This window comes from Poecilia reticulata, chromosome 14 (genome assembly GCF_904066995.2).
Source record: "Poecilia reticulata chromosome 14, P_reticulata-male-v2, whole genome shotgun sequence".
Lineage (NCBI taxonomy): Eukaryota > Metazoa > Chordata > Actinopteri > Cyprinodontiformes > Poeciliidae > Poecilia > Poecilia reticulata.
The window spans coordinates 10,456,245-10,479,808 of record NC_088843.1 but is presented as its reverse complement, the minus strand read 5'-3'; the positions used below and the strand labels follow the sequence as shown (position 1 = coordinate 10,479,808).

At 39.9% G+C, this 23,564-nt stretch overlaps 2 protein-coding genes across 2 annotated transcripts; one reads left to right on the top strand and one right to left on the bottom strand.

Moving 5' to 3' along the window:
- Positions 1–1,439: 1,439 nt before the first annotated feature.
- Positions 1,440–7,069, bottom strand: LOC103475863 (uncharacterized). Its single transcript, XM_017308685.2, has 3 exons — positions 6,872–7,069; positions 5,860–6,677; positions 1,440–4,593 (listed from the first exon to the last, which is right to left on the bottom strand). Exons 2-3 carry the CDS (start codon positions 6,551–6,553, stop codon positions 3,638–3,640), a joined length of 1,650 nt encoding a protein of 549 aa, XP_017164174.2. The 5' UTR covers positions 6,554–6,677; positions 6,872–7,069; the 3' UTR covers positions 1,440–3,637.
- Positions 7,070–12,427: 5,358 nt separating this feature from the next.
- Positions 12,428–17,252, top strand: LOC103475824 (LRRN4 C-terminal-like protein). The gene is made up of 2 exons (XM_008427728.3): positions 12,428–12,583; positions 14,407–17,252. Exon 2 carries the CDS (start codon positions 14,420–14,422, stop codon positions 15,068–15,070), a length of 651 nt encoding a protein of 216 aa, XP_008425950.1. The 5' UTR covers positions 12,428–12,583; positions 14,407–14,419; the 3' UTR covers positions 15,071–17,252.
- The last annotated feature ends 6,312 nt before the right edge of the window (positions 17,253–23,564 follow it).

Sequence of the window (23,564 nt, the reverse complement as noted above, 5' to 3'; positions counted from 1 at the left end):
CGCAGCATAACTAGAAGCATTATTGTAATGATGAGCTGAAAGCAAAATGTGGGTAATTTTATTTATGTTGCTCATGTTCAGCAGCAAGGCAATACAAAGTGCTTTACATGAATTAAAAGGAGACAAGCAAAAATAAACCAAAGGAAAGAGCAAAAGAAGATTTTTTTTTTTTTTAAATATAATATTGGTCCAAATAGTGAGTACTCCACAATTTCTAAAATTACTAATAATCTAGAATAGTCTAAATAGCATAATATTGGTGTAAATAAAGAGTATGAATTCTAAGTTTGTTCTAATATCAGGAATAAGAGCTTCTTAAAGAGACAGACGCCCAATTTTAAGGCATCAAAGTCAAATTTGGTTCATGTTATGCTTGACATATGTAGCATTTTTATAACAACTGAAGGTAACACAGTTAATTGATTGCATTATAAAATGGCACCGTGTGTCTGGAAAATACATAGTTTTAAAATGCATTTTATGGACTGGTCCTAATTTTTGTAATAAAGATTATTTATTTCTTGCACTTTTAAATAACTGCATTTACAATAAATTTTTTTGTTTCATTGTTGTGATTAATGACAATGGCAATTGTTCAAATGTTAATTTACTGTGTATAAAATCTGTACTATTAAGACAGACAATTAATAAAGAATACTCTATACTTAAATCTAATGTTATTTTCTTGTACTTAGTGGCCTCTCAGTTTGTCTTTGTGACAGACATTAGCCTGCATTCTAATTTCTAATGTTGAGAGTTCACCGTCTTCTAAATCGTAAACTTGCAGGAATCTAATGGTCATTTGGCTCCACCACAAGGAGAAACTTGTTCCTTCAAGAAAAACAACTTCAATTTAACAGGCCATGAATTGAATCAGATTCACTTACTTACACTCCTACTGGTTAGAGGCTAATAAACGCAAGTTAGAATGATTGCACAATCTAAAACAAGTCATTTTAAAAGCACAATCATACACTTGTAGTTTTTTTTTGTTGTTAAATGCCTGAAGTTGGCCATGACACTCAGGATCACATTCTTGAAAGAATATCCAGTTGGTTCCAACCTTCTGATTCAAGTTTTCTAAGAAAGGAAACTGGTTAGGATGATCAAGAAAAAACCCAGGAACCATCTAGAGCAAACTGAAACACCAGAGTTGCAGTTCGCAGTGGTGAATTTAAAAGAGAAAAAGATACATTTGTAAACTTTTGAAGAGAAGACTTATGGTGAGATTAGAGAAAAAAAATATATGATTTAATGATTACTGTTCGATTTTTGTCCTTTGGAAAGATGAAGACATGGGGGAAAATAAAATGTAGGCATCTTATTGAGAAAAGAGACACATTATTAGGCCTCCAGGTTTGGATACACTCTTTTTGTCTAAACTGATCGATACTTAAACATTTTGAGAAACAAACAAAAGAGCACAGTAGGACAATAAGTAGAAACACAGTCCTTTAATATAATCATATTTACAGAACCTAAAAAGGCTGAAAGTGATTTTATTTATTGTTGTTCACAAAAGCATATAAAACTTCACTCATTTCATATGTAGCACTGACGTTTTAAGAGCAATGTCATTCTTAAACCTACATGCAAAGGTCATTCTGGAGGGTCAAATAAAATTGATTATCTGGGGCAAAGACAACTTTAGCCTGTGAAGTCTTGGATACACATCATCTAATATGTTTTACTGACTTTGAGAGTAACCATACTGTTATATATAGTTGGAGATTATATTGGTATATATGTCAAATAACACCAACGTGTAGCTCAAAACTCAGTGCCCCAACAGCCTTTATGAAAACGCTCAGAGGTCAAGTATTTACATCGTATGTCGACGTCCTAAAATCATAAATCACGTTACAGTTTTACATCATTGTTGCACGAGAACGTTTATCTACAAAAAGAGACCCAGTTAAAACCAAACGAAGCTCACTTTATCTATATACAGAAACACTTAGAACAGGTGTGAGGTGGTGAGGAACCAGCTGAGGACTGAAACGAATCCTAGAACAGAAAGCCGGTTCTATAAAGACGGTTAAAACAATGGGTTCAAACTGGTTATGGGCGTGTGCTGGTGTCTGTTCTTCTCTATTGTTTCGATTCATTAGTTGTTAAAAATCCATGTTACAGATGAGTTGTTTCAGGCTGATATGGATTGTAAATCCTTACCTTTTCATATTGCCTCAGTTTATATTCCTTAAATACTAAGATATGTTCAATAACCCCAAACGGTGATTCAAAAGCAAAAAGTGGAGAAATCTCTCAGGTGGATGGCTACAGACTGGAGAAAGATATGTTTCACAGAGACACACACACACACACAAATTCAATCTAAACCCAGACTGGATGCGTTTAGAGTCCTCGACCTGCTGAAACGCCAAATTATGTCCGAGTTTTAACCATCGCCGATTGAATGGGATGTTCCAGAAGCACCACGCTGCCATGACCTGGAAACTGCTGGAACAGTTCCTGGAGAAACAGTTTTAATGGTAAAATGAGACAAATATCTGTACACCGTTACACAAATGTGTGGAGGAGTCAAGGATGAGATTGTTTCAGACATTAAAACACCAGAACAAACGACTGCATCATGATGAGCAGCAGTTTTTCTGTCAGCACTGAAAAAGTGAAGCTAGTGATAAATCCTTTCCTGTTTTATCCATAATTTCCACTCAAGCTGTTGTACTCATGTTCTCCCATCACTCTGGTTTTTTTCGTTGTTGTTTTTTTGGGGTATTTTTAAGCAGCTCTAGAGGCACAAAACTTGAAACTGCTGCTGTCCGTTGCTTGGCAACCAAAGAATGAGTGAGTTGCTAGGTAACCAAAGAGTGAGCGAGTGAGTTGTTGATCCCACAAATATTCATGAGAGGTGGAGAAGCCTTTCCTCTGCCTACATCCCCCAGAATGCAGTGCAGTGAAATTATTTAACATCTAGCAGACTTATCTATGGATTTTGATCACATGCCTATTGTAACATATATTGTTATTGATTTATTATCCAGTACTAATAATGAGTTCTACCTCCTGATTATAATTAAATCAATAAATGGTGGGATGTTTCAGTGGGAAAAAGATTCCTTTTAATATTTTGAGAATAGATAAAGAGGCAAAAAAATAATAATTAATGTCATGCCCATGATAAGAGTAAGCAAACATTTGACCTATAAGCATATTTGAAACTCCATCATTTCCTTAAAACCAATATAAATATGTGGGTAAAATATGACACAGTCGACCTCTAGTTCTCTTTTGACCTTCAAGTGAATCTCGAAGTTAATTCACGTCAGTTCCAACATTTCTAAATTTGATTTTGTTGAAGACATGCAGTTTTGTAAAAGCTGATTACTTTTAAAGGTGACATCTAAAGTTGATTAATGGTGTTTCGTCTCCTCCGTGAACCCATCTGGTGGTTCCATTTCTGCTAACAGGAACATTTTTAGAGTATTTGTGTGTAGAAACAACAACTTTGCTTCAACTACTCAAACAGAAGGCTTTGGAAAAGTTGACCTTTTAAAATAAAATACATAAAAATGAAATTTTAGTTTGTTAAAGTGGTAGTCTGGAACAGAAATGCGTTGGTGTTGTCTGCCGTGCTTCATTTGTATTTCTAAAGTCACCACTTCCCCGCTCTTCCCTAAACACAGTCTGCCACCGAGCCGTCCTCCTCCTCCGTCCCCCACTCCCCGAACCGCATCTGAGGAGAGGGAGCTGCGGGATGGAGGTTGTTGATGTCGTCCATGGCGTCCGGGTCCGTCTCCTCGCTGGGGCCGATGCCCATGTGGCCGCCCTCGTCGCGGTGCGTCCGCACGTGCTTGCGCAGCGCCGCGGGCTCCTTGAAGGTGCGGTTGCAGAAGGGGCAGCAGCAGGGCCTCTCCCCGGTGTGGATGAGCTGGTGGTGTTTGAGGTGCTGCAGGCGACTCAGGCGCTTCCCGCAGATGGCGCACACGTAGGGCTTCTCGCCCGTGTGCGTGCGCCGGTGCTTGCGCAGACCGTCCAGGTGGCGGAAGCAGTTGCCGCATTCGGAGCACGAGTAGGGCTTCTCGCCGGTGTGAATGCGCAGGTGCGTTTTGAGCGCCCCGGACTCACGGAAGCGGCGGCCGCACACCGCGCACGGGTACGGCTTCTCGCCCGTGTGGATGCGGATGTGCTTCTTCAGGCTGGAGATCAGACGGAAGGTCTTGCCGCACTCCAAGCAGTGGTGAGGCCGGTCCGCCGAGGGCTCCCCGGAGGTGTCGGGGGCCGACGGCCCCGCGGGCTCCTCGGCTCGGCCCGGTGAGACGGTGTCACCTCTGCTTGCTCCAAAAGTCCTTGACAAAGGTTTCTGTCCATCAAGACTTCCCTGCTGCTGCAAGGCACCGCCACACTCACGCATGAGTCTTTGGTGACGTAGCGGGTTGGAGAAAGAACGCGGAGTTCCTCCTTCACCTCCAACCTGACCGTAAGCAATGTCCCCCACATTCAGGGACGAGCCGTCTCCGTCCCCAACCTGGCTGTCCTTCCTGTTGGGCTGACCAGAACCTGACGGTGGCCCCTGCTCCTCTTTGATCTCAAATCTGGGTCCTCCACTGGGACCCTGAGGCTGCCGGTCATCTTCAGGTCAAAGAAGAAAGAAAAGGTATGAACAGAGGCTTTGTAATAAATCCTCACATCTAATCTAATCTGACAAGAACCAGAATTTGTCTGAATATCACAGCTTAATTGTGTAAATACACTGAAATAACTTAAACCTGTTTTGCTTTAAAGGCAGCTTGCATATAAAAACTCAAGCTTGTTGTGTTGCTATAACAGTTTAAATCTGTAATTTTCTTTAAATAATGAGATTATGATGTTTTTCTCACTTCCTCTTCTTAAAACTGAGATTTTATTTTTCATAATACCTACTTCCACATTATGTCCAGATATTATAGTTAAATCCAAATTATTCATACCCTTGGGAAATGTAGGTTTAAAGTAATCTCCAAATTTAACCCTCATGTTTCTTCTGACTGAAATTAATACCACTGCTTTAGGTGATCAAACCAGAGTCCAGATTTAAATCAGAGATAATCTGTGGAGGGAACTAATGATTAGGGAAATGACACAGAGGCCCTCCAACCTCAAATACTTGGTTCTTATAATCAAAAATAAAGTAAAAACAGTGAAAACAAAAAGCTGGCTGTAACATAAGGGTTTAACTGCTCTAATACTAAAGAGTTTTCTATTGAAATGCGTAAAAATATAAATAATTTGACATGACATTGAAAAAAAACAAACAGATTATTTGTTCCTAATAAATAATCTTAAAATTGTTTCTCTCATTCCCTATCAGACCTGTCACAATGAGCAATTAATCAATTAATTGAGTGATAAATTAAAACAAACGTAAAAAGTTCCATCTGTATAATTTTTTGTTTTTCTCTTTTCTCTCTTTCTACCAAAAACTGGATGATAAAAGTCTTCAGTTTGGTGCTTTGGTCCCAACTAGCCCTTTATTTTGAAGGACACTTTTGTTTAAAAAGACTGCGTTTGTTGTTTCTGCTGTTTTATTTGTTTATTTTGGATATTTAAAATGTCTTCCAGTTCCAGTGTTAATGTTCATCAGAACATTAAAGTTTATTGAGCTTTGAGAATGTGTTCTCGCATTATTATTATTATTATTATTATGTCATTACCATTATATTGCTTGAAAATGGTCTCAAAACAACAATATCATCGTTTATCTCAACTTCTGGGACGATTTATCGTTTAGCAAAATGAGTTATCGTGACAGGCCCTGCAAACTTAATATTTTAGATGATGCACTTCCCTCCCCTCCATATTTGTTTTGTTTTTTTAAGCATGAAACATGAATGGATGCGGCACAGATTGTGGACTTACCCGCTCCTCTGGTGTCTGAGCACATGTGTGAGGAGCTGGAGGAAAACGAGTCCAGAGTGTGGTTCGTCACGGAGCCGTCTGGCTGGATCGAAAGCTGGCACATTTTGTATTCATCTCTCGGCTCGAAGCCATGAAGAGATTCATCCACGGAGCCGCCCAGATCCACGCCTGCTCCGTTCACGTTCCTGGGGTTCTGGTGGTCTCGGTCCAAGCCTGGGGTCAGAGAAGCCATGGAAGAGAGTGAGGGGCCAAACACCGACTGGCCGATCTGCTGGGGGCCCGTGTAGGAGACCTGCAGCTGGTCTATGAGCTTCTGGGCGCTGCACAGACACTCCTGCAGGGTCTTCAGCTCCCTCTCAGAGACCTCCAGCCGCACCTTGAGCCTCTGGTTCTCCTGCTCCTTGTGCAGCAGCTCCTGCTGGGTCTCGTTCAGCACGACCACCACCTCTCCCAGCAGCGTGTCCACGGCGGCGGACATGGCGGTCTGGATCGTCGGGGCCAGGCGGGATTTCAGCGAAGTTACCGTCACGCCGCCGCCGCCCTGAGAGGCTCCGTACCCGCCCTTGGTGTCCGCTTTGCGGTCGTAGCAGGGCTCCATCCTGTCGGGGATGTTGATGATGCTCTGCTTGCGGCTCCCCGCGCTAGCTGCAGAGGTGTCCATGCTAGCTGCGTACCCTGTCCTCCTGGATGTCATTGGCTGCGATTTATCCGCTGTTCTGATGTTTGAAGGCTTTAAACTGCGCAGGTCCCTGTAGCTGAAATGTGTGAGAGCATGAATTGATCCGGTTACATCTGTTTACCGAGCTGTGAGCCAGACGCTGCAGAGAAAAAAAAAAACAGAAGATGCGACACTCCGCTCCTCAACATCCGCCTGCAGACAAACAACGACGCGGGGAGGCGGTGGGAGCTGCGAGGCGACAGAAACCCGGCAATCAGACCCTTCAGGCGGCAATAATACCCATATTTTATTCTTCGGATACTTTAAATACTGCGGCCCTCCACGACGACTCACCCATTTCAGATTTGCACTCAGAGGCCTGTCGCGTCTTTATGACGAAACAAAAGGTTGAGCTTGTGTTTTTGCTTCCCTGAGTGAAGACTTAAAGGCGCAGCTACCGCTTGAGGTCAGGAGAAAACATTAGTGGTGACTTTACATAAATGGTACGATGGGCGAACTCCTCTTTTTACCCACACACAAACACTCACCTGTATAGGAATAACTCCCTAATTTAGGAATAAACTTCCTAAATAGCTTTTCAGCCAAAATAACCTTTTAATTAATTATATGAAACATTAGTAACTAAAAAAATGCTCTCTTCATATGTGCGTAGCAGTACTTTTAGCTTATAAATATATGGTGTACAGCAATATTTTCCTACAGGGCTCTGCGCACTATAGGACATATATAGTACAACAATGAAAAAGCGAAGTCAAAATGAGTTGTTATGTCTACACTGTCCTGTAGGTGGCGTCCTAGACCTCCACTCAAATACAGTCTTTATAATAAAAGCCTCCGCTGCAATTAAACTCACAGCAATGCCCTTGTTTCATCTAAAAAACTACATTACGAATGTTTTTTTTTACCCCCAACCATAAAGTTTCTTACATAAATGACAAGACAACATAAAAACATTAAAAACTCTGATGTGTTTTTATCATTTTAACCCAGAATAAATATGGAAAGCCCAATAAAAATCTTGGTGCAACACAACGTGAAATCTTCGTTTATTTATTTTTTAATCTATCTATTGATTTATTTAAAGAAATTGCGTTCTCAAAAATGATTTTTGTTGTTTTTTCATTTTTTGTAGCTACATGTCTTCACTAATTCTCTATATGGGATTAAGTGTCTGAATGCACGGTTACTGATGCTGCATGGGCTGCTTTCAGTATTCCAGAAACTGTAGAGACGTTCAGCCATATTAGAGAAAATGTTCCAAAAGAAGAGAAAACAAACCAGAGCGCAGCAGCTGTGTGAACAAAATATCTTTCAGACGTAAAAGGAGAACAGATAGACGATGGCAACTCAGCTCAAATGGTGACTTGTAATAAAAGGTATGCAGACTACCATCTCAGGGAACAAAACGGACAGCGGAAGCGTCACTCCTGTCAGCTGACAACAGGAAACCGAGGCTGTAAGTCGCACAGAACTGGGAAACATCACCTGGTCTGATGTGTCAGTTTCAGCTGGTAGAATCTGAATTTGGCATAAAAACAGGAATGGTTGGATTCATCCTGCTTGAATCAATGGTGGCGTAATGGTGTGGGTGACCAACTGAGCATGAAACTCTGCCGCCTGCCTCAAGATTTCTGCTGACCCTGTCCATTCCTTTCAGAAGAATAATACAAGCTCAAGCTGGTTTCTTGAACAGGACCATGAGTTCACTGCACTTCAATGGCCTCCACAGCTGCCAGATGTCAATCCAGCAGAACATCTTTGGCATGTGGTAAAATCGGAGATATGCATCATGGATTTACGGCCAATTAATCTGCAATGACAGCAGGGCACTAGACTCGTTTTCAACATGCTGTCGTGTCTTTGCAATGACAGGTTGCAGCAGTTCAGAAGGCAAAATCAGGCACTTCACAAAATACTTTTCCATGGCACTGTTGTATATTTAGAGATGATGCAACGTTTTTGCAAAGCTTTTTGTTGAGGTTCTTTTGAGCGTTTCATAATCAGTGTTAGGAAATCTTGCTGTTGTTGTCATATTTCACATTACTATTGGCTCTGTGGAAGCGAGAAGCACTGATCTTCTCTTGTATTTTAATTTCATGCCTTCGGTCATTGCTTTATTTCAAACAATGTCTTGTTATGAAGCAAAGCAGTAGAACATAATGTCCATTAAGTGGTGGGCATTAGTGAGCTTATTACATCATTATCAAGAATCAGGGCCTTGATTCTTTGTATTTAGCTGGAAGAAGGCTGCATCTCATAAAAACATTACTTATTTGTAGCTTTTGCCGAGGGGGGCGATTCATAACAATCGCCTTTTCCCATTTGGCCAATAAATAAAAGCACCAAAAGGATTTTATTAGACCATGTGAGGCAAACGCTGATCACAGATTTAAAGGCATAACTTGGCAGGGTTAACGTCAAACGCATAATTTCTCCTGACTTTTTCCATGATTGGGCCTCATAGTTCCTATTTTGGACTGCATCCATTTCAGAACTTAAAATAAAGTATTCCTGATGGAGTCATTCCTGATGGAATAAGCAGCCTCCCGATCCCAGACGGCCAGATGTTCAGCGGGGAAAAACTGATGTAGCTGGTTTGCGGTGAACAGAAGCAACACGTTGCGCAACAACACGTCCCTCAAATATACAGTAATTTGTGTCACTTCCAAAGAAATACCCTCCACAACTCTGATCCTATTTCCACTTTCTTTAAATTGCCAGCACTCCCATTTGCGCTATATTGTTTTCCTCAAGGTTATAAACATTTGTTCCGGGTGGATTTTATAGACGTATCTTCGAAGGAATGGTTTTCACAAACCCACATCTGACTCACTCCATTAAAAGCTGCTGCGAGCATAAGCTGAGTGATTTAAGGACCGCATATGCAGCCAACGTATTAAACTCAGGTACAATCACTGGGTAAACACAATCCATATTGCACAACAAACACATACCCACACATGTCCTGGATGTAAACGCATCCTTCCTGTCCGCACTTACACACCCACACTCTCCTCTCTCTTTCTGCTCACCTTGAACAGGACCATGAGTTCCTGTTCAAGGAACTGATGGAGGAAAAGCTAATAAACATGGCCACAATGTAAATAAGGGAAAACATATTCAAGTAAGTTGGTTTTTGAAGAGTGAAAAGAAAAAAAGTGACACTTTAAGTCGATTCATACATTCATCTTTCAAATAATAATAATAACAATAATAAACATCCCATAGCCATTTCTTTCCGATATAGATTAACCTTTACTCTATATCAGGAGCACATCTTGTTCCGCTTCGTCTTCTCAGGAAAAGTTAAATATATCCGTGATTACTCTCCTAGGAATTGTGCTTCAGTTCGCCTGGTGGGATTAAGTGTCTGAATGCATGGTTCAGGTTATTTACAACAACCCTGGAGCATTCTTTCATCTTAAGCTGATCAGAGTGTCTAAACATTTTAATTTGTAATCTATGACTTCCTGGCTTCCTGGAATATTCAATTGTCTTGCGAAATTATGCACAGTCCTCAAACTTCTTGCCGTTTTGTCATTTTACAACCACAAACCGCAAAATAATTTGTCCGGAATGTTGCGTATTGCACCAAACAGAAACAGGTGCATAATTGTGAAGTAGAAATAAAATAAAGTTTAGATTTTTTTAAAATAATACAACGGGGCAAAACAATGTATTTAGTCAAGACACTGATTGTGCAAGTTCTCCTACGTAGACAGATGAGAGGGGTACGTCATTTTTATGGTACACTTTAGCTGTAAGAGACAGTATTACTTTTATTTCAAACAGGTTCTAAAAAACAAGAAAAATGAGAAGAAAAAAAAATACAGGGACTCACGTAGGATTCTTAGAGAATTTATTTGTAAATTAAGGTGGAAAGTAAGTATTTGGTCAATAACAAAACTCAGTATTTTGTGTCTAATTTGTAGAAAAACTCCATTTGTTTGTAATTTAGTCTAAGTGTAACAATAGCTGCGAAGACCTCTGAGGTTTTATCAGTGGAAATCAGACCGGAGATAAAGAAGAGTCTGAACAGCTTTTATAAGAGAAGCAGTTCAAAGGACCTGGCAACTCGGGTGGGAGAATCTGTCACCAGAACAACTATTAGACATTAGACACTTTTCTGGCCTTCATAAAATAAATCCACAAGAGATTTTATTTGTAGTTTCCCACAGTCATGTAGGAAACAAACCTTGGTTGGATGCAAAACTGAGTCTGAGTACGTCGTCACAGTGACGGAGCACGGTGGTGGCGGTATCATGGAGTGTGACTGCTTTCTGTGTACAGGGACACAAGCAGACCAGAGTTGGTAAATATGAGATTAACAGGAGCTAAAACAAAATTAAGCTACTGATCACCATGCTGGTATAAATCCCAAAAACACCCAGGTTTGTGGTTGTAACATGAAATTTAACAGGAACTAACAGCTTTTTAAAGCACTTTTTACTTTTTCATGTTGATTCTTGAGTGTTAAGGAAATTGAATTTATCTATCTATGACTTCCTGTTTGCTTGTGAAATAACTATGATGTGGCACAGATTGCATCTCTGGGTTACAAAATAGGAAAGACAACAGAAGAAGCCATTCATGTAAATCAGATTTATGCTGCTCATAATGAGTCAGAACAAAGAAACAGCTGAAATGGGGATAAAGGAGGCTTTCCAAGAACCGTCTGGTTGAGCTGTTGTCAAACTCGAGGCCCGAGGGCCAAATCCGGCCCGCCACAGCTTTTAATGTGGCCCTCTAGATTCTAGGCTAAACACTATGTGTGTTTAAATATGATGTTATCAATCAAATACTTTTTTATCTGTTCACTGCCGAATTATATCAATCAGTCCCTCCAGTTTCATGAGAACTATCGTGGAAATTCACGCAAAATCAACAAATCTTCGCACTTTTTTGTTGGGAGTTTATTGCGGATTTGTTCTCAAAAACTGTCAAAAAACTTTTGTGCTTGTAATTAACAGCTGCCTCAGCTTTAATTGATGTCAGATTACAGTCCACTATCTATACAGCGAGTAATAAAACTCGCATTCACCGTCATAAATAAGCTCAAGTACCGCAAATATTTCCAAATCAGTACCACAAACACTTTGATTTTTATTGAAAAAAATTGCAAAAAGAATCAGGAAATCCTGGAGGGATCAACGCTGCGCTTTCTGTAACCTTAGGTTTCGTTTATCTTGAATGAAAGAGCCTGACAGAGAGCAAACTGTTCTCTTACCGTTCACTGATTCATCATATTTTCTAAATATGAAAGATCTTCAATAATATTATTTAATCTTAAGGATTCAGTGATATTTTAACAGTTTGTGAACAGGTTTTATTAAATACATCCTGGCACAACCGGCCCTTTAAGAGCATTCATGATCTGGATGTGGCCCAAAATGAAAATGAGTTTGACACCCCTTATTTACCCGAACACTATAAGAAGGTCACAGATTATCCACCTGTAGCAAAAGACTTCTTTTAATACATGAATTATGCGTCTTTTATAAAGGCTGATTTAATAAAATACTGTTACATTGATCTTTTATTCAACTTTGCAGGTCATTCTTTTCATTTAGGCCAAGTCAGGTGGAAAACCTCTGCCCTACTTGCCTCAATGAATCAAGGCCCTGCTGTGGGGATTCCTCAGAATCCATTCAATCATCCGCTCCAAAAAAGGAGAAGGTAGGCACGCTCTGATTAATGTGCAGACGGTTAAAGAATGCAAGCAGATCTTCTGTGGGTCACCTAACCTGGCTGCAATAGCGGATGATCTGACTAACATCAGTTTGTGGTTAAATCACTACCAAGCATGCACGTCACTCAGTGACAAAGCAAATGTGTTTAGCAGGCAGGGAGGGAGGCGGAGCTGCAGTCGCAGGATCGGGAATGACAGGGTGCAAAGGGGGGGAGGCAGGCAGAAAGAAGGAGGTGATTGTTGGGCAGGAGGGAAACATAAAGAGGGCAGTGAGAGGAGGAGAGGCAGCAAGTGAGGCGCAGCACACAGAGAAGCTCAACTCGCATTCTGATCAACGCTGCAATCTGAAGCAACAGGTACGTTCATGTCGTCTTCTGGTTTGCATGGATGAGCGAATGGGCTTTTATCTGCAACAAAAACAGGCAGCGAGCTGGTATTCACAGGAGTTAAACCAGAGGACGCACAGAGCAACCTGGGACATAATTCCTCCACTAAAGCCCATCTGAGATCACATTTTAGGTACGCGCTTTGTGTAAACTTTTTCCTGTAATCAGATCCAGCTGACCAGACTGTGCTCTCTGCCTGGGCGTGCAGGCTTCTGGGGCCAGTTGTGCAATGCCGCCTGGAATGCTGATTTAGTCTGAAGTACCTCCAAGTCTTTACAAATGAGGACTTTTTTTCCAAAGCGTTCTGTAAACAACTCTATAAATCACCAAGGGAACGTGTGACGAAGTTTGCTAATTAAATGTCTTCATTTTGCTACGTGTTTTTGCCAAAGCAGTGTGGTTTTACTTTGTGAAATAGCTTTGTGCTCCCAGCTGGGATTTGGTTGAATAATATGAGCCTGCGTTAAATTACTAGTTTAATTTGTTACAGTTGTTCAGTTGAATGTCATATAATTTAGAAAATATGATGAATCGGTGAACGGTAAGAGGACAGTTTGTTTTCTGTCAGGCTCTTTCATTCAAGATAAACAAAACCCAAGTTACAGAAAGTACGGCATTGATACCCGTTTCACTTATTCACATTCTGCTACATTTCAACGACAAAACCTCGATGTATTTAATCAGGATTTTAATAACATTGTGTCACTGTTATCCACAACTGACAAGTTTTTTTTGTTGTTGTGATCCATGATTTTAGGTGATAAACATAAAACAGTGCAAAATTGAAATTTTGAAGAAGTTCGTTTTTGCTAACTTTTATCGAGACAAAAGTCTGAAAAGTGTGGCATAGTTATAGCTGCAAGTATTCTGGTGCATGTCTCTACCACCTTTGCTCATGTAGAAACTGATATGTGCCAATTATTTTTGTTCAAAATAGGTAAAGCTCAGAGGTTACTATGGCAACCTGATAAATGCTCTCCTGTTATGGTGGACATTCATGGCTTGGTTTGTAGTTGTGCCATACACTTTCCCATTTCTCCGATATTAATTAACTATATTACAACACAATGTAAATGTGATTTTATTTAGGAGAGTTAGCAAAAAGGGGACTTTTCAGAGTTTCTTCTTGTCTGTAATATGTTGAAGTTTCTGCTGGTCTGTTTACACGACACTCCATACATAGCTGTAAACCCAAAGTAGCTGATAAAGTTGGTTTCATATACAAAAAGCAGCTTATGTGGCCCCACTCATACCCAAATTGTACTCAAGTAACAGCAACACTTATTCAACATATTTTACTCAAGTAAAATTTAAAAGTAGCCATCTGCAAAATGTTTTTTACTGAACTAGAGTAAAAGAATACTTAGTAAAAAGCCTACTCAAGTACTGAGTAACTGATCAATTATTTAATATTTAAAAATGACATCAGATGGACCAAAATATAAAGTTATGTGGACATTTTGGGTATTTTAAAGACCAAAAATATAAGAATTCATACAAGTAACATAATTACAAAATGAGGCAAGAGGAACATTTATCCAAATCAATTTCTTTCAAAATGACGCTGATGAAACGTCAGCAAAAACTGCAGGTGTGTGTGTGTGTGTGGGTGTTTATGTGGTGATTTTTGGTTAAAACAAGCTTGTTAGTGATTCAGTGACGTGACTCACAGTGGGTAGTTTCTTAAGTAAAATTAAAAAGTACAGTGTAGTAACAGTACTCCTCAAAGTACTACGCATAACACATTACTAGCCTACTCTGCTCATGGAGTTCTGCTTTTTTATTATTTCCAGCTCATCGCCCGCCATGACGAAACGTCCGTTTCCCCTCGTGATCGCGTGCCTGCTTTCCATCAGGGGTTTCTCTCCGCTGTCCTCTGCAGGCACCGGAGAGCCTCCCAGAAATCCCGTCATTCCCACAGAAGACTACGACATATTGGATGAGATATCCACTCCTACTATGACTACAAGTACTGGAACCCTCCCACGGTGCGACTACCACTCCTGCAGAGAGAACCAGACCCCCTGCGAGGACCTCGCTGCCTCTCATGGCTGCTCGTGTCCAGGTTTTTCCTTGACGACAGTTCAACCAGACGATCCCTCTCTGAGATCAGTGACCTGGAACGGCTCGGCAGTTGTGGTTCACTGGTGTGCGCCATATTCTTACATCACATCTTATGTTGTGACGGTTAAAGGTGGGGAGAAGCAGATAGTGAAGAAGGACCAAAGGATCACAACGTTGAAGCAGATAGACCACAAAGCGGAGGTCTGCGTGGTGGCTGTAAACGACGTGGGGGAAAGCGGCCCGTCCTGTAAGGAGTACACCCCGGCTAGCAACAGCCTGCCCCTGGCAGCAGGCCTCATCGGCGGGGCGCTGGGCCTCCTGCTGCTGATTCTGCTGGTTGTTCTGCTGTGTAGGCGCAGGACGCAAAAGAAACGAGAGGCCGCGCATGTATGAGGAACTCAGCTGAGAGTCAGCAAGCAGACAAGAAAAACAAGAAACACAGAGAGACTGCACACTCGGAGAGATGAGACTCATGAAACGCTCCGTTGTTGCTGAAGTTAATTAACTGTGAGAACGTCGGAGTGTTTGTTTCAAGAAAGCAGGAAACAGGGTTCATCAACTCCTTATCATATCTAGCCGGTTATATTCGTCTCCTCATTAGTGGTGCATTTTTTTTTTTTAGGAACACTTGATTTATTCAACTGAATTAAGGATGCATGAAAATAACAATTATGAACAGAATCAGGAAGGAAATGTTTTACTGCAGTGGCAGTATTATTGTCTTGCAATCTGTTAAAACAAGCCTGAAGGATGAATACTTGTTCAACTCGGCGAGCTCCATTACATATCAATAGTAAAAATCATGAGATTTCTATTTATTCCTCGGGATTGGAAATTCACTTCACCTAAAAATAATTAAAATATCAATGAGAACTAATCTCTGGTACAATCAAGAAGAAATAATTATCGGTAGCGACCGAGCCGAAACAACATCCAACGAAGATGAACGACTGATTTAACAGCTGGTTCTCACTAGAGCCCCAAAATGGGGGTTTTTACAGCCCAATTCTTTAAATATGAGAGAGGAAGAACAAAAACACAGCAGTTTTGATTCCTCGGTTTTCAGCATCAGAACTGAAACCAGAGCTTTGCTGAAAAGAGGCTCTGGTAGGTAGAAGGTCAAACGTGATGTGTTTGTGTACACTGCTTTACTTTATTTAACCAGGAATGTGCCTTATTGTTCAATGAGATACAGTATCTCTCCTGACAGACAAATGGAAAATAAAAGCACTGACAAAGCACTGAAAAGAAATAAACATGAATAAATATTTTAAAAAGATAAATTAAAACGGTGATACTGTTTTGTTCCAGCTGGGGTTTTTTTTTTATTGTTTAAAAAGTTAAGTGAGGGTGATGAATCTAAGTTGAATTTGTGCTGGAAAGGTAATTTGGGTTAAGTATAACAATGAAAAACACTATTTTCAAAGAATGGTAGTTATTTACACTGGAATTAAGTTTGAACAGAATTGATTGGCTGAATCCTTGCTTTTGCAACCGAAATACAGAACAGTACTTTATACAGAATCCAACATTTTTAAGAAAAATCCAGCATTTTTCTTCAACTTTGATGTCAACTGAAGAAAATAATTTTCTCTGGACTAACCATTTTTGGGGGTTAAAATAAGATTTTTAAAATAAAAATAATAAAAATCCAGCTTTGGTTTAGTTTTTATAGGATTTTCAACTTTATTAATGCCAATGTGGAATGTATCTGCAGCCTACCAGTCTATCTATTCACCTCTAAAATGATTCCAATAACCAAAATCATTCATTAAAAAAAAATACAAATACAAAAATCCCATCTATTGACTCTTCTTGCAATCAAATTTGTTTACATAAAAACATGTGAGGAATAAATGGGAATTAAAGGGGATTATCAAGCCAGGAAATGTAACCCTCCCCCGGTGAGACACATCTTACATAGTAACTGGGTTTGCACTTTGAAAGTGTGTGGAAAACATATATTTAGTCTTTTGAACTGTAAGGATCACCTGATTAATTTGTTAAAAACCTTTAAAAAAGGTTAGATGAATATTAAAGAGAGTTTACCAATTCTTTTTGAGACTGAGTCTCATAAATAAATAATCGTATCATCTGCATAGAAGTAAATGTCCCTGCATTCAGCTACTTACATTGAGCTGAAGAAAAGAAGAAAATGCTCATAGTTTGACCTATAACGGAATAAAATGCTCAAACAGGCTGTCAACCATTTACGTTCTTAATTACGTGACAAAAGTTTTGTCACTAAAATTATGTGTGAGGCCTGAAATAAATTCATATCAGACGTATATAAAATTTTGATGCTGTATAAAAGAAACATTTTCTCTGAACCTCTCTGTGAGAGTTTTATTGCACTCTTTATATATTTATTTTAAGTAGGTGAATAGATAGTGGGATTAGGGATTAGTAAAAAAGAATGAATAAATTTACTTTGCTCTTCTCTCGTGGATATCATTCTATATCCTGATTTGAATCGTGCAAGAATAAAGAATTCGATTCTTTCACCAGTTACTGTGTATGTCTGTAAAGGTCTGTCCATTAAACTGAAATAAAGTGAAACTTTTTGTTGTCTAAATGTCTTCGAACATGTTCTTTTCTGTAAGATGGGTGTGTTTTTTCCAAGTACCGTCATCATTGGACCGGATCAGCTCCAGTCTTTCCTGCTTTTTTTTTTCCAGCTGTCATACGATTTCCCTCGTGAGTGAAGATTAATTTTTACAACACTTGTTTCATATTGACTGGGGCTTCCCAATCACTGCTGAGCTGCAGAGAAGCTGCAGGCGTTTCCTGTCACAATAATAATAATAAAAAAAAAATGGTGGAAAAGTCCAGTATTTTAATCCTCCCAGTTTATCTCATGCTCAAGCTTCCATCTGCATATCTCCAGGTCATGGTGTAAATCCACTTTTTGCTCTGGCTGCTGTAGCGCAGTCCTTCCACAGCTCGCAGCTTTTTTTTTTTTTTTTTTTTTAAAGTGCTGTCTGGAAGTCAGTTAGATGTCTGTAATTTAGAGACAAAGTCTTCTGTTCACTGCAGTGGCAGTGTGAAAATGTGATGCATTGAACTCAACTTGATGTTATCTGCTAGAATACAGTTCAGAACAAAAGCTCTTGAGCATTTAAAATGTTCTTGCGATTATGGAAACAATACCAAGCACTTTTAAAATAGTGTTCTTAACCTTGACCCTTACAGAGACTGTTCTGCTAAAGGAAGTTTGTAACTCTGTCAGGCAAAAATTAGGTTCTTCAGTTTCAGCTAAGAACGAGAAGATGTGTGTACATTTTGGAACTTACAGCAAGGAAATTATCCATCCATTGGTTTTTCCTTGAGATCACAGTTTCCATGCCTCCAGAGAGATCTGCACATCCCCTGCTGTCCATGGATCAAGAGCGCTTGCTTGTCATTGTTTACATCAGGAAATTTCCGGCATGCGCACAACGCTGGAGGGCAACAAAACTGTTATTCTGTTAAATGACACCTGGAGATATAAGTAATATTAATTCAGTGCAGTGCACCACAGCAAAGGGAAAAATAACACAAAAAATACGTTGAAGAACAACTCAAACTCATATTTCTTCTTTTTTCTTGCTCTGTGTGTCGGCTACGCCACACGCTGACTCGTTGCCATATCAACTGACAGCAACGCGACGGTTCAACACCAAAAAACACTCCCCACGCAAAGACTAGAGCATTCAGTCCGCTACAGTATTATGTTTATAGTAATATTATGTTATGTTTTTAAACTTGATATGTAATAAGTGAATCCTGTGGCAGATTAGCTACCGCTGTTATTAGCTAATCTAACACAGCGCTGCTTGATTAGCTTACCTGCTATGATCTCTCAGAGTTGGTGGGTCGCCTTTTTATTTTTTTTTTTACTGAACCGAAACACACCCAATTCCAGCACATCTACATGTTAAGGTTGTCAAAGTTCAATAACAGACATACTTCCCTCTCCCATTAAAACTTTCTTCTGACCTTCGTTGCATAATTGACAACTTGACAGCTAAAACCAATCATCAGGGAGTAGCTTTTCTCCCTCCAGCATGGAGATGTTGGGTCGGCATCTTGTGCGCCTGACGCCAAGGGATCAGTTAAAAGGATCGATCCTTTGGAGGATGGCCACAGTGAAGGTCTGAATATGGACGGATTGGTAAATCTAGAGCTTCACTTCTCATTTTAGCTCTTTCTTCGTTATGACTGATGAGCAGTGCCCACATTAGTCCAGGCGAAGCCCCCGTCTGTTTACTGCTCCTAGACTTTACACATACTTGCCTTCTCCCACTGAGACAAGTGTTGACTCCTGACCTGTTGGTTGAGAACCATTTCCCAGACTGTGAGCTGACTCACCTCGAGGCTGCCCACCGCCCCAATACACACTGAAGACAACAACAGAACCACATCATCTGGCTGACATTACCGACTGCTGAAAGAAGTCCTTTGAGGATCTGATGGAGGCACAGACTATGAACTATTGGGGAGATGAGTTCATCAACATTACTCTTCTTTTGGCCTCTTGAAGCCCTTATTGACCTATAGACAGTGGTGGAGAAAGTACTCAAAAAGTTTACTTAAGTAAAAGTACAAATACACAGTCAAAAATGTACTTAAGTAAAAGTCAAAGTACCACATTAACATTTTACTTAAGTAAAAGTAAAAAAGTACTGGCTTTTAAAAATACTTAAGTATTAAAAGTAAAAGTACTCGCTGAATGCATTGCCTAATCGCTAATATCATTAAGTGTGCAGATCGTATTTAATTTTAATACATCAGAAATGTGCCATTTTAATGAACACTACCACAAACTAAACATGTTCTTATTGTGTTTATTCTCTGTAACAGTTTAGACTTAGATATGTGATTCTATGAATCATAATTTCAGGGATGGAAACATTTTGTCTCCTGTCCTAACATAGCATGAACTTCATTAGTCACATTTATTTAGAAAGAAATCTAACTGAAAGGGGATGTAAAGAAGGTGCGTGCGGGGTGGAGGACATGCAACCAAGGAGCCATGTAGCAGAGTTGTAGTCAAGACCACCGAACCCAAGACCAAGACCAGCGCCCCGCGCTAAATGACACAATAACATTAAGTTTACCTATCAAAATTGGTTTTCATATTGATCTGAAAGATCCACATTCCCATAAAAACACCTATATATTAAATACTTAAGAGCTGAAATGAATTTAACCAGTATCAATTAAAACTCACTTCATTCTGTTTTGCTTTCTGTTGTGCTACAATCCGCAGAGGTCTCCTGCCATCCCTATAAAAATAACGCCCTGGGCGGTTGCCCATATTGCCCATGTCAGAAACCACAACTGAAACATCGCAATTAACGGTAAATAACGTTCAACTATGAACACTGTCCAACGGCGCAACAAGTAACCAAGCAGAATGAGCACCGTGACTGTTTTCATCCTCCCTCCCACTGCGATGTTTGCCACCATGACAGGAGACGAAATCAATCAATGAGCAATGAGCATACTCTGTGTTCATACTTTGAATAACTTTTACTTATTCAGCGATTAAATAAATGTCTCTCTCTCTCTCTCTCTCTCTCTATATATATATATATATATATATATATATATATATATATATATATATATATATATATAAGTGTCAACAGTGTACACAAGAACAAAGAACAGCTCTCAGTGCTCAGGACTTAGTAAAGATCCGTCCAGAAGAATCGGATCGTTCCTGAATGTCATATCACTATATTGCAGACTTTGGTCACAGCGTTGTCCCATATATGCGACACCTCAGTCAACACCTCCACACAATAATTCAGCGCATGAGTGACTTTTTTTCATCAGATGCAACATGTGTCTCAGTACAGCTAGCTTTGCTAGCACAGATCTTACCTTTCTTTAAGCTTTCCTTCCAAGTGACGCTAAAAGTTGGACGAAGTCCCCACCGTCTGTGAAAGCGAAGCGCTGATGATTTTACATGTCGCCATATCAATTTATGCAGCGCTATTATGTTATAGACAAACATCGCCTCCCGCTCAGAGGAAACCACTGCGCATGTCTGGAGCTCCGAGTGCGAGTAAAGGTGGAGCTGATGGGTGACAACAGACACTAAGTCACGTTATTGCTCGGATTTTACGGCGCCACCTTAAATCCCTGAACTTCACATTTTAACGGGCAAAAAAGGCAACGCGACTTGGATGTAACGAGTAACGCGACAGTTTTGTAGAAATGTAGTGAAGTAGAAAGTACAGATACTTACTGTAAAATGTAGTGGAGTAAAAGTAGAAAGTCCCCATTATTAAATCTACTTAAGTAAAGTACAGATACACGAAAACTGTACTTAAGTACAGTAACAAAGTACTTGTACTTCGTTACTTCCCACCACTGCCTATAGATCTTTGTGATTGACAGCTCATGTGTCTGGGCCCAAAGTTCCCAACTGGATCTCAAAACTCAGCCTTGAGCACACGATCTTAATGTCCTGATGACGAGTGACTGTAGCAATAATCTGTGCACTTTTTTGGTATTTTGTAGCGAAGAAAACAGTGAGGCAAAAATGGTTGGCTCAAAGGTTCATCCCTGTTTTTTGAATTGTCAAAATAGCTGAAATAAAAGAGCCACAAACAAGGCCCTCGGGGAATTGATCTCTGTGCAATTGACTGTAACCTTTTGTAATGCTACCATGGGACATGGGAGTTTTAGTTTAAAATAACTCGGCTTACAGGAGCAATTCCACGTAATTCAAGTTTCTATATATATATATTTTATTTATTTTAATCTTGCACAGAACATGCACAACCTCATCTGCTAACCATTTGCTACTCTTGACCTTAGTGTGCTTATTTAGTTCTCCTGAGGAAAGATTGCCCAAAGTTTCACCCCGGAACAGTCTTTCAGTGTCTGAGATACCTTCCAGCAAGCCAAACAGGGCGTCTCCTTTGGCTTTGCAATGCTGGCAGCAATTTTGCTTTATTTGGAAAATTGTAACCCGCTTTCGTGAGAATAAATGTTGATAACAATGCTGATAAATCTGGGATGTGAGGGCTCTGAGGCTCAGATCCTGGTTATGTGCTGTCAGCACTGTGCTCATGTTGAATCACTGCTAAATCATCCACTGATCTGATGAGTTATTTTACCTTTCTGTATAAGAGGTCACATTAGTGAATCAGTTCGTCAGATAGCGGGGCTTTAAGAGTCCCCCCAGTTACTGTAATCAAATGACTAACAGTATCTAAATGAGTGAGGGTTAGTAAAGTGTTGGATTTTACCTGGTTACACTGACCGGTGTCACGGTGTTTAAAAGCTGGAGAGACATGACTCACAATGTTACCTCAGATACTTTTAAATGACCGTGTGCTGTCAGTAGTTCACTGCCCCCTGCTGGTCACACTGAACCTTGGCAGCTGGTATAAAGGGCACAAAACGTTGTTTTGTCAAAGAACCTTGTCCGCAAAAAATAAGCATGTTTGAAAATCTACGGAAGAGGATTAGGGCCACAGACAAAAAAAAAAAAAAAAGACTTTAATCTCTGAATTCTGAGATTAAATTCAGAGTTATGGTTTTTTTTTTCCCCGGTGGCCACAATCCTCTAACGTAAAAATCTGAATCAAATTAAGTGCAATATTAATTAGATCAGTTCCTTTTTTCCTTTTTGGAATTTTTTTTCATTCTTTGTGTTTTTTTATGTTTTGACCCTTACTTACACACGTAGCATTTAGCGATCCACGACTCCCTTATGTTCTGCCTCTATGGAACGAGACCTTCCTGCTCTGGACGTTTTCAGTTTCTCCACATTTTCTCCGGGCTTTGGCTGCTTTTTGCTGTTTTGTGTCCAGCTAACTTTATTATGACACAATCTTATGTAGCATGCTCTGAAAAATAAAGAAAGCGGACACATCAAGCATAAAATAAAAAGTCTGCCACAAATAAACAGTATCTGAAATTCTTCATGAAACATCTTAAGAAGACCTGAGAAATGCATCACCTTGCAGTTGGTCAAATGCTTTTTGTCTGGATTATAGTTTTTTTTCTGCATGTTTATGAAATATAAAAATCCATCAGCCTGGGTTTTCAAAATATGCATTTTTAATTACATACATTCTGGACAGAAATAAAGAGAGATGATTAACTTAACGCAAGACATTTTACAAGCAAAGCATCTTTCTATGTCCAGTTTTTTCTCCCGCTCTTACCAAGACCTTGGCTGTTCATGTAGAGGTAAATCTTCATGTTTTTAGCTGTGAATTGTTGAGGCGGCGGCAGCAACATGTACACAAGTGTTTAGTAGTTCTGAAACTGACAGATTTATTTATTTATTTATTACTAACTTTAATTATTTAGTTTTTATGGTGACACAAGGCATTGACCACACGCTGCGGCCAGGAGTGATCAAATAAAATATTTAATGACGGTTAATGAGAAGCAGCTTTTACTTCTGTTTGCTGCCACACAATTACTGGCTAATGTGATTTTTCAAAGAGTAGAGGGATAATTAACAAGGCTGCTGGTATCATTTTATCATTTTGGTTGAATAGGAGAGGAGCAGAGTTGCTGCTTGACTCTTCCTGAGTCAAAGAAACAGGCGTCACCAGTAACCCGTTTGGTTCCAAATGGCTTCCAAATGGCCAGGATGTTGCTGCTAATGAATCCAAATAAACTTTTCGCTTTTTGAGCTGTTGGAGGACATCCGAGCTAATATAGTGGACGTCCTTACATTTACCCAAATGAGTTACTTACTGGGCTGCACAGTGGCGCAGTTGGTAGAGCTGTTGTCTTGCAGCAAGAAGGTTCTGGGTTCAATTCCCGGCCTGGGGTCTTTCTGCATGGAGTTTGCATGTTCTCCCTGTGCGTGCGTGGGTTTTCTCCAGGTACTCCGGTTTCCTCCCACAGTCCAAAAACATGTCAGGTT

Bases quoted from the DNA above. Each gene is read 5' to 3' on its own strand.
- LOC103475863 (XM_017308685.2), bottom strand. From the start codon at position 6,553: ATGACATCCAGGAGGACAGGGTACGCAGCTAGCATGGACACCTCTGCA. The intron at 4,594-5,859 runs GTAAGTCCACAA...TTTGACCTGAAG, and splicing joins CTCAGACACCAGAGGAGCGG to ATGACCGGCAGCCTCAGGGT.
- LOC103475824 (XM_008427728.3), top strand. From the start codon at position 14,420: ATGACGAAACGTCCGTTTCCCCTCGTGATCGCGTGCCTGCTTTCCATC.